At 44.3% G+C, this 22,421-nt stretch overlaps 1 protein-coding gene and 1 pseudogene across 2 annotated transcripts in view; both read left to right on the top strand.

The window, feature by feature from the left end:
• Positions 1 to 5,259, top strand: part of LOC126335956 (uncharacterized) — a 192,448-nt pseudogene extending 187,189 nt beyond the window's left edge.
• The window catches only part of LOC126334918 (acyl-CoA Delta-9 desaturase-like), a 630,264-nt gene that overhangs the window by 532,244 nt on the left and 75,599 nt on the right, over positions 1 to 22,421 (top strand). For both annotated transcript variants that reach the window (XM_049997636.1, XM_049997638.1), the window contains exon 2: positions 12,997 to 13,219. In XM_049997636.1, coding sequence (XP_049853593.1) covers positions 12,997 to 13,219 — 223 coding nt within the window. The remainder of the gene's footprint in view (positions 1 to 12,996; positions 13,220 to 22,421) is intronic.

Below are 22,421 nucleotides of genomic sequence, written 5' to 3'. Positions count from 1 at the left end.
CTCCTGCTTACTAGGTAGTTGTGTCAACCACAGTGTTTCTCGCAAATGGGTCGACTTCCCTATTCACTTCCCAGTCGACTCACATTCCACTTATTCCTTTTCATATCCCTCCAAATTATTACCTCCAGGTGTTTGTAAGTTTGCACAGTTCTACATTTCTCTACATGTACAACAATTTGCAAATCTTTCAACCATTTTGAAATACAATCGCGATCTGATGAATATTTGTACAGCTTACTTCCAGGCAGTTATAAATTACTGTATCTTCTACGATAAATCTGAGGTTACTATTAATATTGTCTGCTGCGCCATTAACATACAACGTGAACAGCAAGGGTCTCGATACACTTCCATGAGGCTCACCTCCCCAGCTACATGACCACTGTGCTGCAATTCACAGTAAGAAACAGTTGAAATCGCTACCACTGATAAATCTCCGGGTCTGATGAAACTCCCGAGTTTCTTGTGGTCGATGGGATATTAAAACTTAATCTTCCTTCCTTTTTATTTAAAAATTACACCCCCTCACTAAATGAATTTCTAAATCCTTCAATGGGTCTTCGACACACAGGCTGAACAGCAGAGGAAAAAGAGTGCATCCCTGCCTTACCCCATTTTTAAACAGAACACTTTTCTCCTGGTTTTCTATTTTATTGTTGCCTCTTAGTTCTTGTACATACTGTGTTTTCCCAGTCTTTCTCTATAATTCACAAGGAACTGATCTCCATCGAACAAATCCTCACTTACGTTTTCCATTTTTTTATTATTTTTTTTGTATATCATTTCGGTCTTGGTTGAGCCGATCGTCGGCTAGGTCTCGCATTTATCTGCATTTGATTTCTTCGGCATTGTATGAATAATATTCTTCTGAAAGTCCTAAGATATGTCTCGAGCTTTACAGATGTTACGAATTAATTTGAATAATCGGTCGATTGTCTCTTCCTCCGATAGTTTTAGAAATTATGAAGGAATGTTAGCTACTCCCAATCCCTTGTTTGATAGCAACTCTTTCAGACCTCTGTCAGACTTCTGGTACCGAAACAACTATGCCCCCTAAATCGACATCCATTTCATGTACTGTCACGACACCAGGCACTTCATCCATCTTGTACAGACCCTCAATGCACGCTTTCAGTGTGTACGCTCTTTCTTCTGCGTTTAATGATAATAACCGGTTCAATTTCCGGAAGTGGAAGAAATTTTCATCGCAGGTACCTTGTTGCTACCACGAGAATCACATGACGATATGGTGTTGCTGACCACCACACTGTGGTGCAAGGCTCTGGCATAAATGCCAAACCTATATTGAGTCTCATGGAGTGATGGTACGACGCTGTTAAAGGTGATCCTATAGGCAGAATAGTATTTAAGCTTGGTGCTACTCCAGAATTATCTTCTTCTTTCTTTCTCTGTCATGTCGACACAAACAGATCAAAGGTGTGCCACGGTTTACCAAACACCATTCACCACAACAAAATAAAGAAAGAGAAGAGATGAATTGCATTGTTGGCCCAGAGACCATGAGAGATGGGCTCCATACGCCCAACTGGAAAGGTTTTATTTCACTGTGCACTGAGGCACCTTTCTTCCACGAACCCGCCCCTCCGTTGGATGGAACACCATCAAGATTACCCACTCCTTCATTCGACGAGACACTGCGGAGAGATTTGGGATTTAGACGGCGACGTTGGAGAAAATCCCAGTAATCAGGAACATTGTCACCATCTCTCCATACATCCTCCAGGTACAAACTGTTAGGTGGTGAAAATTTCTTTCGCCACGAGGCTTTAAACGGGCTGCTTCTGATATTCGAGTGTCATCACACAAGCGTGCTTTGTTTTGTTTTCCCTTACAAACCGCAGCGCCACTTTTCTTAACACACACTTCAGCCCGGTGTGTTGCTTGTCATAAAAAAACAATTAATCGACTCAAGTTTGTAGCTTGTAAGAATATTTTTCTCGCGGAATTTGTGCTGTAGTGTCTTCCAGACTGCTTGGTAAGTCTTCTTAAAACTAAAATATGCTTCTTCATGAAAAGCAGATACACTCTAATACAAGAAAAACAACAAACCACGAAGGAATTTCCGATTGGGACGGAAACTGGTAGACGTGATGTACTGGTAGCAGGGCCCTGTCCATAATGCTCGAAATTTTCTCACTTGGAGAGAGATCTGACCTTGCTCGCCAAGGCTGGATTTGGCATGGATGAATAAAATGGTAGAAACTGTCACCACGTAGATCCAGGATGGCTTGTCGGGCCGCGATGATCGATAGCGACCGGATACCGCCGGGCACCGGACCGGCCGTGGTGCCAGCAACTCATGCAAGTTGGTACGGCTCACCGTGCATCTTCCTTTTGTACACATGTAAAGTAGATCTTTCCGGAAAGCAAGAAAAATGCGAGTCTGAAAACTGCGAGGTAGCAGAATCGAACCCTGGTGTTGCTGTCTCCCTGTATGCTAGCATTCACCTCACAGTGATGTAAAGCTGTACCAGGAACGACACGTGGTTCGGACTGCAACTTAACCTGTAGGCCTCCTTCCCCAGGGGAATTACTGGGGTAAATTATGGGCCTCAAGGCGCCGCAGTGGCTCCAATAGAAAGTAATTGCAAACAGGCGGTTGAACATTGAGGAGTTCCCAACCAATCATGCCATACATACGAAATTACTGTTTACTTAAGCAAAATTAATTCTTCAGAAAAAGCAATAGCTCATTTCTCGAAAAACAGTGAAAATTAGATGTATTTACTGAGAGAGACTTCTAGAAAGTTTCAGAAATACACGCCATACATCTGTTGCAGCTTATTTGATTAATAACCAGTGTTTCTGGATTAAATAGTCCCTAATGTCCATTGTGCCTGTTGTTGATCCAGTATATACGTAACAATAAAAGTGAGCCATGCACCACAGGTAGCTGTTATGTTTTGCAGATGGCTGGAAGTGCGTGTCCAGTCGTAATAACCGGCCGAGGTGGCCGAGCGGTTCTAGGCGCTTCAGTCTGGATTCGAGCGACCGCTGCGGTCGCTGGTTCGAATCCTGCCTCGGGCATGGATGTGTGTGATGACCTTAGGTTACTTAGGTTTAAGTAGTTCTAAGTTCTAGGGGACTGATGACCTCAGAATTTAAGTCCCATACTGCTCAGAGCCATTTTGAACCAGTCGTAATAAGTTTTCCACTCGTATTGCTGAAGGTGCAGTGGGCGTGATATGTGCCATTCTTTTCTGAATAAATGACCATGTTTCATTTTGATCTGTGCACGACAAACCCTAGGAGACTGGGGTATCTTGTAAGCACACTTTGTGGAATATGGGTCCACTTCCATCGAGATTTCAAATAGTTTCTCTCCTATCGCCAATCTGCCATTGACAACGTCACACCATTGCAAGCTGACGTTGCTGGGCAGAAAGGTTGATGTTTATTAAGCCACACATACGCCCAGTTCGTTTTGGGTTGGGCGATTCATCTTGAACAGATAGGAGCTAATTCGAAAAGTCTCCTGTACAATGTTGCCGTGGATAAGAGTAAGTTATCCTTAGATGTACAACTAGTATGAAGTAGTATTGCCTGATACAGGGAAACAGGACTCTTAGCTTGACATGCCTATCGGGACGAGAAGCTGGCGGCCTGTTGCAGAGCATCCAAGAGTTTGTGGCGGATTTTGTTCTCGCTTTAAAAATGGGATCTCTGGCCTTTACGAACAACATGCCAAAACGAGTCAACGGATTTCGTAGATCACTTCCTCCGATAATAGTTCGAGTCCTGGTGAGCTGGAGGGGTACTTTATGGAAGTACACTGATTAAATAGTCCGTACTCCGGCTGATAACATATTGTTCCCGTTTTTGATGATAGAGGACAGGAGGGTGCTATGTGTTACACCTAGATATTGAGGTGAGTAATGTCGTCTCAGGTGCATTTATAGCCTGCCCCGACACTTCGGAGTTCGTAGTGGTTAGCAATAACGAAAATTTTCTGATTTGGCCCCTGACCCTTTACAGTATATCGCAGCTAACAATGCAGTACTCAGCCGAGTATGTGCTGTTTTGAAACTTCCTGAGAAGATAAAACTTTGTGTAAGATATCATTTTTTTTTATTTTAGACTGAATCATTTTTATAATACAATCATAACCAGTTACGGCCTTCAACGCATGAATACTTGTTCATCAAATTCCGCCCATAGCAACCGAAGATGGCCTTTGAAGGCCGAAACTGGTTATAATTGTATCATGAAAAATTGAATGGGAAAAAAGTAATACCTTACAATAAGTCTGTCACTGTCTCTGCAAAGAAAAAGTTTTTTCTAAAATTGTGTGGACCAGACCGGATCTCTGTTCTCATCAGCTGAGCTCTCAAGACACCATTTACGACACTCACTCACAGACTCATTTTGCCAGCCCCTCTGCTCTACTTTCAATATCTCCACAGGAGTTCTCCTGGCTATTCAGTTGCAATAGCACTCCCAGAAGAATAAATGTTGGGGTGAAGTGGCTTAGCTGCAACTTGGGTATTGTTTCTTGAATAAATCTTTCACTCTACAGGGAGCTCTGAATCCATTTGGCAGATTAAAAGCGCATGCTAGACCGACTGGGCTGTGCTGGTTAAGAATACTGACCGCAAAATGCAAAGTACAGGGTTCGAATCGCCGTCCGTTTTAATGTGCCAGGAATTTTCAGTGCTGCACGACGTTTAAATGTCCCAGGGCGTGGTCCCCGTCGACCGTACTTTCTGTTGTCCTCTTCGTAGGGCAGTCAGACAGACTGGAAATTCACCACTCTCTTTTCTCCCCACGGAGAAATTGCGGTGAAACTATCGAGAGCGAGATGGTGCAGTGTTTAAGATACTGGATGCGAGGGCGACCGGCAATCCAGATTCAGGTTTCTCAGTATTTTCTTCAATCGCTTAAAAGACACTGTCTGCTTCCTCCCCCTTCCAGACAAAACACGAATTTGTACTTCACGTCTGATGACAGTGTCGCCGACGGGACGGTTAAACACTGATCTCGCTCCCTTTCTTCGGCGCAAACGCGGCGCCCCCCACTGCAGGAAAGTGGCCCCGAGGACTCGACTTTTGCGAGAGAGCACTCGCTGGCTGCCGCGGCGGCGACATTTGGCCGCCCGTGGCCTTTCAGGGGGCATCCATCAGCCGTCAGTCGTCAGCCGTCAGCAGACAGTCAGCGGCGCGACCGCCCTATCGATTGGCCGGCGGGGGCGGCGCCGGCGTCGAGTCCTCAGGACCGTGGGCCCACAACAGCTGCTACTGAAGCTTCGTCACATGCGGGCCATTCCGAGGGCCTACATACTGGCCACGTGCTGTTACACACTGCACCGACTTTTCCCAGATCACAGATGTACGCCGTTGGCTATAAGTGTTGGTTTTATGGAATTAATGACTATACACAACTGGACTGAATTACTCTTAACAATTGTAAAGATAGAAAAATTAATTGACTGGGGAGGAACCACTAAGGGATGCCGACAGAGTCCAATTTTGGTACCAATCCTATCGTTAACGCGCGGAAACGCTGTATCACATATGTCCGAAAAGGCTGCACGCAGAATTGCGGGTCGGCCATTGTCGCCGAGCGGTTCTAGGCTCTTCAGTCCGGAACCGCGCTGCTGCTACTGCCGCAGGCTCGAATCCTGCTCGGGCATGGATGTGTTTGATGTGCTTAGGTTAGTTGGGTTTAGGTAGTTCTAAGTCTAGGGGACTGATGACCTCAGATGTTTTATAAGTCCCATAGTGCTTAGAGCCATTTGAACCAGAATTGCGGTTTGTGGGGAGAGGGGAGTCTCACTGCTCGCTGGTCGCTTCCTATTTGAGCTAGGAATATGGGATGAAAAGTTTTTGGTTTAGCCCGCACCAGCGGCCATTTATATAGCCATTCGTACATCTGTCTCACTGTATCTATGTTACAGTACATTAAGCAAAGTTTGAACGACGAAGCGGGGCTGGCGCACAGGGAAACCCTGCGAATAGATTAATTCCTTTTGCAAAAATTTTAATTAGGCTAAAATTAATGGTCACATAATGACACCTTTTGTATGTGCCCCGTTCAGATTATACGTGCAAAAACATACCAAAAAAACACCATTTTGTGGGAGGTTTTCGAAGGTCACCACTTCTATAAGTAAAAAATGACCTATGCCTGATCCGTCGTCAGCCGAGTCAAAAATATCTACATCGGTTACCAAGCTATGGCGATATAATGTCAAAAATATGGTTGAGTTGGGAACCGGAATGAAAAATGCTCCTATCATAATACAAAAAATGCTAATCTGTCCTGGACAGAGCTAGTTATTTAAAAGAAGGGAAATAGGTTTTCGGATTAGCTGACAGCTTTAAAGACATTCAGGTCACACCATCTTGACATACTCGTGTTGTTTAATGAGTTTAATGAGTTCCCAGCGTAGTGAGCTCTCTTAGCTGCATGGTGTTGGCACACCTGCATCATGCAGCTTATAGACTGAAGTTCCTGGTACTATGCCCAAAATACAGAAAATTCGCCAGCCAAAGTGTCGTATACTTTGAGAGGTGGCAACAATCATCGAAACAAGAAGTTCAATAAACATGGGTCCCGAAATGCATATTCTTCTGGGATAAATCCAGTAAGCATGAGTCCGGTAATGCATACTTTCTGTGATAAACACGTGTTTACAGGAACTGTTCAACATGGCGTCCATTTATACCCGGTTTTTGTTGTACCTGCTGGCACGCATTGAAGACGTGATCCGCTAGTGTGCGCATATCGTTGATTGGCATAGCGTACACCAATTCCTTCAAGTACCCCCATAACCAAAAATCTAGGGGATTGAGGTCAGGGGAACGAGGAGGCCAAGGTGTGCCTCCCCCGCCACCTCTCCCTCATCCCGACCAATCCAGCAGTCCTGAAATGTCAGCGTCAGATGATAGCGCATGTTGTAACGAAGAGTGCTGGTGCGCCATCGTGCATGAATCACATTTGTTTTCGTTGCTGCACTGGCACAGTCTCCAGCAAAGTAGGCAAAACTTTAATGAGGATGTCCAGATAATGCGCCCCAGTTGACCCTTGTGGTAACGCGTATGGCCCTATTAATCTATCTACCCATACGTTGATTGAGAATCGGCGTTAATACGCTCTTTCCTGAATTTCTTGGGGATTTACATTTGCCCGTACATGCTGGTTATATAAATTCACAACACCACCGCTTGTGATCCCTGCCTCATCGGTAAATAAAATGTTGGATGTCAACAGTGGATCTGCGGCACACTCCTGCAACAGCCATTGACAGAACCGCCGTCTGCCATGATGATCCTGTGTCCTTAGGGCCTGAACGCTTTGTTGATGATATGGGTACAGCAGTTGCTCGTGAAGTACCGCACCACGCCTTGTGCTACTCCTAAACATCACACAGTGGTCTCAAGTTTTTTTCCACCAAATGTAGCACGTGCTCCTCCATGCCAGGTGTGCAGACTGTGCGGGCCCTTCCACTGTCAGTCTCCCGTGGTGCTAGGGTACCTATAGCCTCCAGGCGCTGGAAAAGTCTGCCCAACAGCTCATCAGAGGGCACTCTGCGATGTGGATATTTTCAGTATGCAGGACACGGACTTGCAGGCTACTCCCATTTGCTAAACCATAGCAGAATATCATATCCGCCATTTCACTTGTCGAGTAGTAGGCATCCATTGCTAACAAGTGGTGGGAGAGGAAAACGTAAATGTACTACACCATTTCTGCGTACAAGCAGCGGAATAACAGTAAACACATAAGTGAATCCGCGTTTGGGAGAAAGTAAAACACCGTGATACGTACCCAGGATTGACAGTACTGTGCAATAAGGCACACAAACACGACGAAAACTAACGTAGCCGACAATGCGACTCGAAGGACACAACTGATTGCAGACCACCTAATATGAGGTGGAGTACTGTGAGAAAGGCATCGTAAAACACTGCCGACACATTTGACGGAGCGCCAACGCAACGACTGAGCCAATATCCGCAACTAAGCATCTCGCAGCCCTTCCGATTAACACGTGTTTATCTTACACCCTGTGTAATATCTTATGGCTGAAAAGCCTTCATGTAATAGCTAACAGATATTTTCTAGGGATGGATTTGTTCCTGGGGTAACGCTAAAAGAGTCATTTGATTTCTGGGATACAAGCTTCTGCTTTTTTACGCGAGGCATATCACCATGTTCTCACAAGTAATCGACTTCTGCGATTTCGGAATGAGAAACACCCGCGTAACATTTTCTTATATTCTTACTGTGTAGATAAAGTAACTCTGCCTTACATCGTGCAGCAGCTGTTAAATGCTAGTCATCTGTAAATGCTAGTCATCTGCCTTCGTCGTGATGCAGTTTTTATGATCGGTCTTGTACAATGAGAGGCAAAAAAGATTGCTCGGCCCGAAAAATGTAGAGTCCAAGAACAGAGCATTGCGCATGCTGAAGTTCAGAAGTGACTGCTCGCAACTCTAGCGGTCTTTGGAGCTTCAGCTTGTTGTTTACATCGTCAAGTAGAAGCAATATAATAGGATACAGTATAGATCGAGATTCATTGTAATTTAACTCATCGTATCATTTTTTCTTTAAATCATTATTCGATCAAGTAGAAGCGATTGAAATATAAGAACTCCACACCAGTAGAATTAGTACAACGACGACCGGTTGACATCTGTTTCAATAAATGAGTGGATAGGCTGACAGTTTACGAACATAAAGGACGAGAATTCGAATCTAACTGGACACAATTGTTCAAATGGTTCAAATGGCTCTGAGCACTATGGGACTCAACTGCTGTGTTCATTAGTCCCCTAGAACTTAGAACTACTTAAACCTAACTAACCTAAGGACATCACACACATCCATGCCCGAGGCAGGATTCGAACCTGCGACCGTAGCAGTCGCACGGTTCCGGACTGCGCGCCTAGAACCGCGAGACCACCGCGGCCGGCGACACAATTGTTATTTCTTTTATTTAGACCTGTGCAGGTAATATTTTAAACCTTAATTCGCCACAGGTTTTGCAGTTGTAGGCTTTTCTAGGTTCCACATTCTTTCAAAAGATTCCATATTATAGTTGTCTACTCTTTAAACACACAGGAAAATGGTCAGAGTAAAAATATTGAAAATGAATGTTTTTATTTTTAATTACTTCAGTCGCCACCTTGTGTCTCTGTAGTTTTCAGCTAAAAGAAACGTATCAACGGATTTGCATTAATTTCTAAGTCCTTACATGCGGTTTATACGTGCGGATGGATATGCCTTCCAGTATATGTTGTTGCCAGTTAAAAATTCGTTCTTTAACTATGGTTGGCCTATTCGAGCGTTGCTGTAAAAAGGAGAGAGGTAGCTCCTTGGTAGCATATCAGCTTACTGTACAGGTAGGTGTTCTATGTGTCAGATAGAATCGCACCTTTTTTTTTTTTATCGCGTTGCAAATGTTTCGTGCTGTTCACTTCTTGTTACTAAATAATATTTTTTTTTACTTTTTTCAATATTCTCTTCAGTAAATAATTAATTATGGTTTGTGTATTTGATATCTGCAAATAATTTTCCTTGGAAGGTAAAATTTATCTGACCTCCCATAACAATAAAAATAATCATCCTTGAGGGCTGACATTCACCTGATCTTCCACAAAAGTACAAATAATATTCCTTAGAGGATGATATTCATCTAACCTCCCATAAAAATACAAATAATTGTATAGTAGCAAGTAGATTTGTGTTTTGAAATTAATATTGTTGGCCTAATAATTACGTAGGCCTTTTACAGAGAAATGAAACAAAATAAAATGAAGAGTAGGCTACGTATAGCTTCAGTATTTTGTCCACGTGCCATTGGCATCAACAACAGCCTGGATGCTTCGAGACGCCCTGTCTCTGATGCACTAGCATCGTTTTCAAACAGAGCAGTTATTCGCTCGCGAACATTCGCATCAGCCATTTTGAAGCTGACCTATGACGTATGCCAAATCCACTCATACGTTTCTCTTAGCTGAAAACTAGAGATATATCAGGTGGTGGGCGAAGAAATTACAAATAAATACATCCATTTTCAATATTTTTACTATGGCCATTTTTCTGTTTGTTTAAACATTAGACAATTATAAAATGGTATCTTTTGAAAGAATGTGAAACATAGAAATCCCACAACAGCACAATTTGTGTGAATTAAGGTTTAAAATATTACCTGCACAGGTCAAAATAAAAGGAAATGACAACTGATTCCAATTAGATTCAAATGCTCGTCCTTTACTTTCGTAAACCGTCAGCCTCTCCACTCAGCCATTGAAACGCATGTGAAATGCTCGTCGTAGTAATTCTATCGATGTCGAGTTCTTATATTTCAACCGTTTCTACGTGCCCGACAACGATTTTCAAAATAAATGATACGATGAGTTAAACTGCTATGAATCTCGACGTATACTGTATCGTGACTGTTATATTGTTTATATTTGGTGATATAAATACGAAGCTGAAGCTCCACGGAACGCTAGAGTTGTGAACACTGGCACTTCTAAACTCGGGCATGGCCAATGCTCTGTTCTTGGACTCTTAAATTATTGCATCGGACAATCTTTTTGCCTCTCATTGTACATACCTGAGGCTAACTCCACGAGGCCCCTCTCAGAAGTAGTTGGTTCCTAATCCCGTTGATGTTTTATTTTCTCTTAGTGAACACAATGGACCTGCTCGTATAGCGTGACTTTCAGCACGTAAACTGGCGGGACGGGGAGCTGTGGCAGACACGGATCGAATCCACACGGCTGATTAACGGCCGCGCTGTGGTACACCGGGCAGTCCGATTGTGGCCTTTAGGCGGTTTTACACGTTCATTTATGCAAATACTGAGCTGTTCCCTAAATTCTGTCTCAGAGAACACTGAACAAAAGCAGTTAAAATACGAGGGGCGTTCGATAAATACTGCAATACATTAGTTCTTGGCATGTTTTGGCTCAAAAAATTATAATTTTGTTTGCGACATCCGTTAAAATTCCCGTATCACCTCATACATTCCCACTAACTCCAGGCAGATGGCAGTGGAATAACCAATCTTCAGAATGTCGACTGCAACTGAGGTGCATTCCAAGCAAAGAGCAGCTATTTAGTGGATAACAGCCAAAGTTGCTGAGCGCAGTGTTTGTTCTCATCAGAAAAAGAAGGAAAACTGTCTTATCTCCGACGAGGAGGGCGGCCACAAACGTGTGTGATGCCTGCAATGCTGCAACTTGTAGCCACTCGTATTTAAGATGGTCGACGATTATCAATCATGCAATTCAGTGCTCAACTTGACATCTCTGTAGGTGGTGCTGCGACACTTGCCCGTCAGTCAACGTATTCAAAGATTATTTGTGTCTAGTAGATCCCTCCAAGTCTAGCTGAAGAGCATAAAGAGAAAAAAAGTAATATCTCTGCCGAATTATTTTCACGTTATGAGACTGATGGTGAAGACTTATTGACAAACATTGTCAAAGGCGATCCAACATGAATTCGCCACTTTAACCCTGAAACGAAAGGGCAGTCAATGGAGTGGCATCACACAACGTCTCCTTCGAAGAAGTTCAGAACAGTACCCTCAGTTGGTAAAGTCGTGGCTTCTGTCTACTGGGAATCTGAAGGGGTTATTGTGTTTGATATACTTCCTCTTGGTCATGAAATCAACTCCGAAGTCTATTGTGAGACTCTTGGGAAACTGAAGAAAAGATCACGGAAGGCCACGTCCGGGTCTGCACACCCGAGAGAAGATCTCAAACTTTCAGTGGACTTTTCTTCCTCATCAGTCCTACAGACTGTATCCTGTACCTTCTGACTTCCGTGTCTTCGGGCCACTTGAGGACAGATTACATGAGTATTACTACAGCAACACTGAGGAAGTATTTGACGCAACAAGAACTGACAGCAGTACAGTTGGGCATTACAGACTGTCACACGAAGGTGTGGTAAGGCAATAGAAATGAACGGAGATTAAATGAAAAATAGGGTTTCTAGCCCAATAATTGGAGAAACACGACTTCCCTCACCTATCTTACCTGGAAGACTGTGACGACAGTAAGGGCTTCCGGCCACAAAGTTAAGTAATAACATAAAATTTGAATAAAACTTAGCAAAAAGAAGAAGGGAAGTTGGCTAACTCGCTGATTCCGCCACAATCCTTTATACGGCAGCAACTCTAAGCTTCTTCACCCTGGTTCTGTCGTATGCATTAATTTCGCTGAAGATTATGCTCCCATTTTGGCACATCCCCGTCAAGAAAATGACACATTATGACAAGCCACCAGTTTACTTTGTCAGTGTCGGAGACCACTGATAATTCATCCCATAGCTGATACAGCATGTCACTGGTCAGCAGCAAATAGAGTAGAGAAGATATCTTCACCCTTACTTGCCAGTGCTTACGAACTGAAACCACACGTGGCTTGCGGAACACAAAACATAACTTAGAAACACATAAATATTTACTCTCGACGAAAACTTAAGGTGTCTGTACTGTCTAATCACAAACAAGAAACGACTTACAGACAGTGGAGCACAAAGAAAAATGGGCTACAGTGGTGATGTCGAAGCCAGGAAAAACTTAAAATTTGTACTATTAAACGCAAAGTTCTGGAGGTGTCTGCTAGAGGTTAGTAGCTTTCAGTAAACTTTAATGTTTCGTATTGGTAACTAGGTACTGGACCTAGAAAACATGGTCTCACAGAGTAACCACTTGTAAACGATGAGATAATTCATAAGTGTTACAAACGTCTTCATTAAAATTAAAATCGAGCATGTTCATTTAATACGTGTGACATCACGAGGCAAGAAATATTTAATTCATAAACTGATTCCACGATGGTGAGACGGTGTCCTGTTTCCCAGGACTGGTCACTAGCATGGCATCTTGAAACAGCAGGTACAGCGCCTGCGCGTAGCGGCTTAGACTGCATGCATAACAGCAGGCGCTGAGCGGTTGCCTGTCGTACGGCGCTGACGAGTGGCAGAGTAACGGTGCGTTCTCTGCTGGTGTTACAGATGGGCGCCACGGAGATGACGTCAGGCGAGGCGGCGTCGCCGGCGGAGGGCGGCGCGGGCGCGGGTTCGGTACCTGGGGCGGCCCCTGACTCCAAGACGTTCGTGCCCTACCAGCCTCGCATCCGCTGGCTGGACCTCATCGTGCAGCTCTTCCTGCACACAGGATTCCTCTACGGCTTCTGGCTGACCTTAACCTCGGCCAAACTCGCCACCACAGTATGGGGTAAGTCACGGAGCAGACGACGTATTTCACAAGATATACAGAGTGCACTGTGTCATTTAGTTAGTTAGCTGCCTGTTTATTCATCCACAAATCATTTATAGAGGCAGTAAAATGAAAACGAGACAGCTTGTTCTCGTCTCTAATGACCTTGTCTTCGATGGAGCGTTAAATTCTAATCTTCATTCCTCAATTTTAGTTGTATTTTTCGTCTTCCTATTTTGGAATCTCCATTCTGCTCAGCAAACGTCTTGTTTAACAATAACCTTTGTGTCAACACTTATGCTTAAATGGGACTGGATAAATACTTCAAACTCAGAAGCAATCGCCATTACTGTTAACAGGTTTATCCAACTGTGAGACAAGACGTTCAATTTATTCATGGAAAAATGTTTGCTCTTGGCTTTAGAACCGCAATTGTACCCAGGGGTCAACTTTCAGCGGAAGAACATTGATATCCACGGATTTCTTTCTTCAGGACTCCAAAAATACGGAAATCACATATGGAGAGATTAATATTGCCATTGTTATTTGGATACTCTGCAGACGTTTCGTTGGGAAGTCCTCATACATCCTCCATACAGTACCGATAACTCGCCATGCTATTTCTATGTTTTTGGAGCCTGAAGAAAGACATCAGTCAGCGTCGATTGCTACGGACGAAAAGCTGGCTGCTTGCATACAGTGGGATATATATATATTAACAAAAGGTTCGAATCCTGCCTCGGGCATGGATGTGTGTGATGTCCTTAGGTTAGTTAGGTTTAAGTAGTTCTAAGTTCTAGGGGACTGATGACCTCAGATGTTAAGTCCCATAGTGCTCAGAGCCATTTGAACCATTTTTTATCCGCATTGTAGTAGCCGCACGATCTTGCACTGCTGTCGTTAGAATACGACGATCTTGGAGGTCGTCTGTGCTGCATGGACGTCCGGAACCTCGTCTAGATGCGTGCGAGTGTTCACATGATCAGTGATACCAACATCACTGCGCAACTGACGCAGCAAGTCCAACTTGTATCGCAGTCTGCGAAAGGTCCTGCCACTCGGAAGGCCACAGTTTAATGCCTTTAAAATTCACTCAGTTAGCTGTAGGAAGCACGAGTGCGTCTCCTTGCTTCGCATTGCTCCACACTGAGCCTTCCGACTGTGAGCATCCCCTATTAAGGGATGGACACAGATGGCGGTCTCGTAACTATGCCACTACGCTGTTTGTTTGCGGACGACTCTGAAACCATAAATGGAAATGCCGTGTGGCTAGGGCCTCCTGTCGGGTAGACCGTTCGCCTGGTGCAAGTCTTTCGAGTTGACGCCACTTCAGCGACTTACGTGATGGGGTGAAACACAGCACCCAGTCCTTGAGCGCAGAAAATCTCCGACCCAGCCGGGAATCTAACCCGGGCCGTCAGGGAAGACATTCCGTCGGGCTGACCAGTCAGCTACCCGGGGGCGGACACTCTGAAACCACTATCAATACATTTACTATATCCCAAGTGGCATATCCCGTCAGCGGATCAAAGTCCAGGTGTACTATTTTTTTTCTGGCAGTGTATTATTGGCTTCTAGCATACTCGCTAAAAGCGAGCAAGTCTTAAAAGCGTTTGCAATCACGGGAAAATAATTGATGAAAAGCTCTCCGGTTTTCTGCCAAGTGGCAGTGTTAAAATACCGCGTCCTTTGGAAGAGAGGCTGGTCTCTGAGTATTATGGGGCTGAACACCTGAGGTCATCAGTCCCCTAGAACTTAGAACTACTTAAACCTAACTAACCTAAGGACATCACACACATCCATGCCCGAGGCAGGATTTGCGACCGTAGCAGCAGCGCGGTTCCGGACTCAAGCGCCTAGAACCGCTCAGCCATAGCGCCCAGCACAGAACTGTTGAATTGTAAAATTCTAATGTATTGTAAATAAACTTGACAGTTATTTTAATAACTATGTATTGGAGAAGTTCGCACAACAAACAAAAACAGTCTGCTCCAAGTATAGCCCTCTGGGGCCTCAGCGGTGTACCTAAATACAGTATAATAACGATTACGATGATTCTTTTCTTTTTTTTCAGTCTTTCGTGACAGTTAGTTATAATTCTTTAAGTGTCTTCACGATGTTTAGTTTTTATGTTACAACTTTTCTCATATCTGTCACATGTTTCATTTGCATCTAATATTCTAAAAATCACACGCCTTTTTCATTACAAATAGTAATTTCTTCACGTCAAAAATTTGATGTTTCACATAATTATTCTCTATTGGTTTTGACGCAATATTTCTCACATTTCTATGACATTGATTGAGGCAGTTTTTTTCTGTTAAACATTTGTTCTACTAATTAATATCTCCTTTTACGTAATAACATATAAAAATGTAGTCCGTAAACAATGGCTCATGCATTGTTAGTTTAGTATTACTGACCACATAATTTCTGAAATCCAAACAGTTCATTCCAGTTAGTAATATTCACATCATGAAAGTATATTCATAGATACCGCACACCAATACAAAATGAATGGTTTACTTTGCAAAACAAGACACGGAGAGCAACAAACAGTGTTACGAACTTATCGGTATCATACAGTTCATAATATATCGAAGAGTTGATAAAGTGCCTACTGGGTAAGTTAGACGTCAGTCAACACCAAGTATCGCTTGCCTTGGAGATCCTAGTTTCGTGATAAGTGATGCAAACTTCCGGGTGGTGCAATAGTCAAACGGCAGCAACAACAGTACAATGTGAACATCACAAACATATTACCATGGCTAATACGGCGTAGGAAAACCCTTGGCATTCAAGACAGCGTCTAGTAGTCGCGGCCGGCGGGTGGCCGAGCGGTTCTAGGCGCTACAGTCTGGAACCGCCGACCCCTACGGTCGCAGGTTCGAATCTTGCCTCGGGCATGATTGTGTGTGACGTCCTTAGGTTAGTTAGGTTTAAGTAGTCCCTAGTTCTAGGGGACTGATGACCTCAGAAGTTAAGTCCCATAGTGCTCAGAGCCATTTGAACCATTTAGTAGTCGCGATGGGTAGAGGTCCTTTGTGGCTTTTAAGGGAATTTTACTCTGTTCTTCCTGCAAAATAGTGGCAATTCAGGTAACGACATAGAGGTGGATAGCGATCATGTACCGTTGTCCGCAAAGTAGACCATGAAGACTCAGTAATATAATAGAGATCTGACGAATGTGACCAGAGGAGATGCGGCAATTCATCCTCGAGCTCACAAAACCAGTCTTGGACGATACGAGTTGTGTGAACAGTATCACCATTGGAGAACACAAATTGTACCTTGGAATGGACCTGATCAGCCAAAATGGTCACATAATGCTTGGCAGCAATGCGACGTACAAGAGTAACCACGGAGACCATGGAATTTCACGATTTGGCTACCCAAATCATCAGATAACCTCCGCCATGTTTTGCTCTTGGGACGTAAAGATTGGAAACAGTGTCATATAAGATTCATCCAACCAAATGACTCTCTTCAATTGCTCCATAGTCCAGGTTTTATAGCTTTGGCACCATATTTTCCTGTTACGGGCATTTGCATTATATGTGAGTGGCCGAGCGAGGTGGCGCAGTGGTTAGCACACTGGGCTCGCATTCGGGAGGACGACGGTTCAGTCCCGCATCCGGCCATCCTGATTTAGATTTCCCGTGGTTTGCCTAAATCGCTTCAGGCAAATGCCCTGATGGTTCCTTTGACAGGGCACGGCTGACCTCCTTCCCTAAACCGATTAGACCGATGACTCGCTGTTTGGTCTCTTCTCCCAAATCAACCCAACCCAGCTTATGAGTGGTTCCAGCTTGCCCTGCAGTTCCCTGCTGATTGGGCTCTCTTCGTGTTGTTTTGGTGCTGACAGTGTTCGCGAGCGCGACATTCAATTCTGCAGCTGCCATCCTCTTATTTTTGCAGCTGCCATCCTCTTATTTTTGCAGCTGCCGTCCTCTTATTTTTGCAGCTGCCGTCCCCTTATTTTTCGTTACAATCCGCTTCACTTTCGTCACCGTTGTGACTTAGCAGATGTTATTCCGATTTCCCTGTATGTGATATAAATGTTGGATAATGGCGCTCATGAAACACCAGACTCTTCGGCTATCTCGGTTACGGAAGCAGCCACCCACGATGGCATTCATTTAGCTCCGGCATAATGCACTACTAACTATACTGAACACTGTTCTGGCCATGAGTGACACTCCCAACGTTTTGAGGACATTGCACAGGTGGCATCGTGGTCAAATACAATAGCGGAACATGTAGGCTTGGCCAGCATCTGCATTTATATTCAAACACGCTCTTCTCGCGGTGTTTCAATATTTTTGCTCAACCACTGTAATGCCTGTATCTCGGCGATTAATGAAGTTTCGAAAACGTGTTGTCTTGTTGCTTGAGCTACTGGTCGCTATTTATATAGGTGAAACGATTATAAATAACAATCCAGCCACTGTATCTGAGTGTTTTGTTTCAGTGAATAGCCCATAAAAACGAAGTAAAAACAGTCAAGAGATCGCGCGTCTACTATCTTCGAACTGTTTTCGTTTCTTGTCTTTGGGCTTTTTAGTGAAATAAATGATATTTATATTAACATTCAGTGTTTTTTCCCCTTGGTTTTTTTCGAAATGACGAATAAGACAGACAACTGGCTACATCCTTAAAATGAATCCAGTGATCTGTCTGAAGATGAGAATGTAAGCCCTCGGAGCAAGTCGTGGAAGAAACTACTGACTGACACAGATGCATGTGTCAAAATGTTTGTTGCAAGACTATTTTTCTGCGCTAGGTGTTATAAACTAATTATTATTGGTTTTTCCGTCTTACGCTAAATGTTATTTAAGATTGTTTTTCACCAGACGCTTCTACCTTTTATTTATAAAGCTGATGCGTGACGAAGTTTTTGACTTCAGCCTCAACTAACAACGAAGAAAGAGGTAGTCGACTTGAAATACACTACTGGCCATTAAAATTGCTACACCATGAAGATGACGTGCTACAGACGCGAAATTTAACCGACAGGAAAAAGGTGCTATGATATGCAAATAATTAGCTTTTCAGAGCATTCACACATGGTTGGCGCCGGTGCCCAGCAGTTGACCGCCGTTGCCTGGTGAAACGTTGTTGTGATGCCTCGTGTAAGCAGGAGAAATGCGTACCATCACGTTTCCGACTTTGATACAGGTCGGATTGTAGCCTATCGTGATTGCGCTTTTATCGTATCGCGACATTGCTGCTCGCGTTGGTCGAGATCCAATGACTGTTGGCAGAATATGGAATCGGTGGGTTCAGGAGGGTCATAAGGAACGCCGTGCTGGATCCCAACGGCCTCGTATCACTAGTTGTCGAGATGACGGGCATCTTATGCGCATGGCTGTAACGAATCGTGCAGCCACGTCCCGATCCCTGAGTCAACAGATGGGGACGTTTGCAAGACAACAACCGTCTGCAAGAACAGTTCGACGACGTTTGCAGCAGCATGGACTATCAGCTCGGAAACCCTGGCTGCGGTTACCCTTGATGCTGCATCACAGACAGGAGCGCCTGCGATGGTATACTCAACGACGAACCTGGGTGCACGAATGGCTAAACGTCATTTTTTCGGATCAATCCAGGTTCTGTTTACAGCATCATGATGGTTGCATCCGTGTTTGGCGACATCGCGGTGAACGCACATTGGAAGCATGTATTCGTCATCGCCATACTGGCGTACCACCCGGCGGGATGGTATGGGGTCACTTCTCGGTCACCTCTTGTTCGGATTGACGTCACATTTCAGATGTGTTACGACCCATGGCTCTACCCTTCATTCGATCCCTGCGAAACCCTACATTTCAGCAGGATAATGCAAAATCGGGTGTTGCAGGTCCTGTACGGGCCTTTTTGGATACAAAAAGTGTTCGACTGTTGCCCTGGCGAGCACATTCTCCAGATCTCTCACCAATTGAAAACGTCTGATCAATGGTAGCCGAGCAACTGGCTCGTCACAATACACCAGTCACTACTCTTGATGATCTGTGGTATCGTGTTGAAGCTGCATGGGCAGCTGAACCTGTACACGCCATCCAAGCTCTGTTTGACTCAATGCCCAGGCGTATAAAGGCCGTTATTACGGCTAGAGGTGGTTGTTGTGGGTACTGATTTCTCAGGATCTATGCACCCAAATTACGTGAAAATGTAATCACATGTCAGTTCTAGTATAATATATTTATCCAATGAATACCCGTTTATCATCTTCATTTCTTCTTGGTGTAGCAATTTTAAAGTCCAGTAGTGTAATTAGCTTATAAATGTTTTGATTTGTGTAGTAAACATTCGCCTGCAGCGTCAGGTCATTCTGGTCGCGCGTTGACTTTGCCGGAAGCTGGCGTGGGATGTCGCGTGAGGGCAGGCGGAAGTGCTGCTATCTGATGGAGCTCCTAGCCGGCAGAGTAGCCAGAGCTGCCGGACACGGTCGCCACATTACGGGATTGCCTCGGCGCCGCGCCGCGCCCGCTGTTTGACAGAGCCCTAGTGCTGTCAAATGGCGGCCCATTCTTCCTTTTTCGGTAAAGTGGGCGTGGTCGAAGATCGCGTAAGATTGGGCCGAGCTTCTAGGTACTTTAATGTGACGCCATCATGACGTTTCACTTCTTTTCCATGGCATTCGGCTGACTAAATAGTGACAGTACAGAACTCTACTTTTGCTTATTTGTACGTAGATTAAAAATTTTAAACTTAAATGTGTCTAGGATGCATGGATTGGTTTAGGTCTGTATCTGTGTTACGAAATTTATAAAATAACGCTTCCTCAGCTTCAGTCAAGTTTACACTGACTGGCAAAAAAAAAGTGAATTGCCCTGAAGACATGGTCGGATCTCGCTGTAACTTAGTCCACGAACACACTGGAGGTTACGGCTGAGTCATCGACAAGCAGGTGACCTTACCGACAAGCAGATCACTCCCCATGGGACCATGTTAATTATATTACAAGTGTCGCGCAACAAATAATTAATGAACTGAATTTATTAAACACGATTGGCTCTGTATGCGTGAAACACGAGTGCTGTAACTCACAAGATGAAAAAAAGCGGGTTCGTCAAACTACCGAATGAAACAACGGTCACTATAAAACCATATTTGTTACAAGCCTGCGTAGACTTCAACTTAAACACAAATGCGCAAAGACAGAAAATCGTTAGCTTCATGAGTTAACACAGATCACAATGGAATTGAAACAGTAATATCATGGCAAAGATCGGGTAATGAGTCTGGCGTGAATATGGTTCAAATGGCTCTGAGCACTATGGGACTTAACATCTGAGGGCATCAGTCTCCTAGAACTTAGAACTACGTAAACCTAACTAACCTAAGGACATCACACACATCCACGCCCGAGGCAGGATTCGAACCTGTGACCGTAGCAGTCGCGTGGTTCCGGACTGTAGTAGTTTTTTTTTTCCAAGTGAGGAGTAAACCCGAATATTATTTCATAAGACATTACTGAGTAGAAATATGATAAATATGTGAGGAAGTTCATTCGTTTGTTTCCATGACCAGCAATTATACGAAGAGCAAACTTAGCTGAATTTAATTGTTTGAGCAACTCAGTAATATGCTTCTTCCAGTTTAAGTTTTAATCAATATGTACGCCCAAGAATTTGGAGCAATCTACCCTGCTTACACAGTCATGTTCATGCGGTGCATCAGCTGTTGGTGTGACTCAGTTTATTGTACAGAACTGAATATAGCGCGTTCTCTCATAATTTAGGCAAAGACCATTTTCAGAGAATCAGTTATTAATTCTTTGGAGAACATATTTAACAATCTCTTCTGTGTCTTTCACTCGGCAGGGATTTATTATAATGCTAATATAGTCTGCAAAAAGTACCAGTTCTGCTCGATGGATATTACGTGGAAAGCCATTCAAATGTATAAACAATGGGAAGGGACCCAAAGTTGAATCTTGTGGAACAACGTTTGCGATTTCTTCCCAGTTACCAAAATTTCCTCTCTTTCCATCGATGTTTAAATTATTCAGCACAACATGGCACATAGATACCCTACTGGCCATTAAAATTGCTACACCACGAAGATGACGTGCTACAGACGCGAAATATAACCGACAGGAAGAAGATGCTGTGATATGCAAATTATTAGCTTTTCAGAGCATTCACGCAAGGTTTGCGTCGGTGGCGACACCTACAACGTGCTGACATGAGGAAAGTTTGCAATCGATTTGTCATACACAAAAACAGCAGTTGACCGGCGTTGCCTGGTGAAACGTTGTTGTGATGCCTCGTGTACGGAGGAGAAATGCGTACCATCACGTTTCCGACTTTGATAATGGTCGGATTATAGCCTATCGCGACATTGCTGCTCGCGTTGGTCGAGATCCAATGACTGTTAGCACAATATGGAATCTGTGGGTTCAGAAGGGTAATACGGAACGCCGTGCTGGGTCCCAACGGCCTCGTATCACCAGCAATCGAAATGACAGCCATCTTATCCGCACCGCTGTAACGGATCGTGCAGCCACGTCTCGATCCCTGAGTCAACAGATGGAGACGTTTGCAGCAGCATGGACTATCAGCTCGGAGAACACGTCTGCGGTTACGCTTGACGCTGCATCACAGGCAGGAGCGCCTGCGATGGTGTACTGAACGACGAACCTGGGTGCACGAATGGCAAAACGTCCTTTTTTCGGATGAATCCAGGTTCTGTTTACAGCGTCATGATGGTCTCATCCGTGTTTGGCGACATCGCGGTGAACGCACATTGGAAGCGTGTTTTCGTCATCGCCATATTGGCGTATCACCCGGCGTGATTGTATGGGGTGCCATTGGTTACTCGTCTCGGTCACCTCTTGTTCGCACTGACGCAACTTTGAACAGTGGACATTTCATTTCAGATGTGTTACGAACCGTGGCTCTACCCTTCATTCGATCTCTGCGAAACCCTACATTTCAGCAGGATAATGCACGACTGCATGTTGTAGATCCTGTACGGGCCTTTCTGGATACAGAAAATGTTCTACTGCTACCCTGGCCAGCACATTCTCCAGATCTCTCACCAGCCGAAAAGGTCCGGTCAATGGTGGCCAAGCAACTGGCTCGTCACAATACGCCAGTCACTACTCTTGTTGAACTATGGTATCGTGTTGAAGCTGCATGGGCAGTTGTACCTGTACACGTCATCCAAGCTCTGTTTGTCTCAATGCCCAGGTGTATCAAGGCCGCTATTAAGG

This window comes from Schistocerca gregaria, chromosome 2 (genome assembly GCF_023897955.1).
Source record: "Schistocerca gregaria isolate iqSchGreg1 chromosome 2, iqSchGreg1.2, whole genome shotgun sequence".
NCBI classification, from domain to species: Eukaryota; Metazoa; Arthropoda; class Insecta; order Orthoptera; family Acrididae; genus Schistocerca; species Schistocerca gregaria.
Note: the sequence above shows the minus strand (reverse complement) of the source record. Positions and strands in the feature narration are given on the sequence as shown.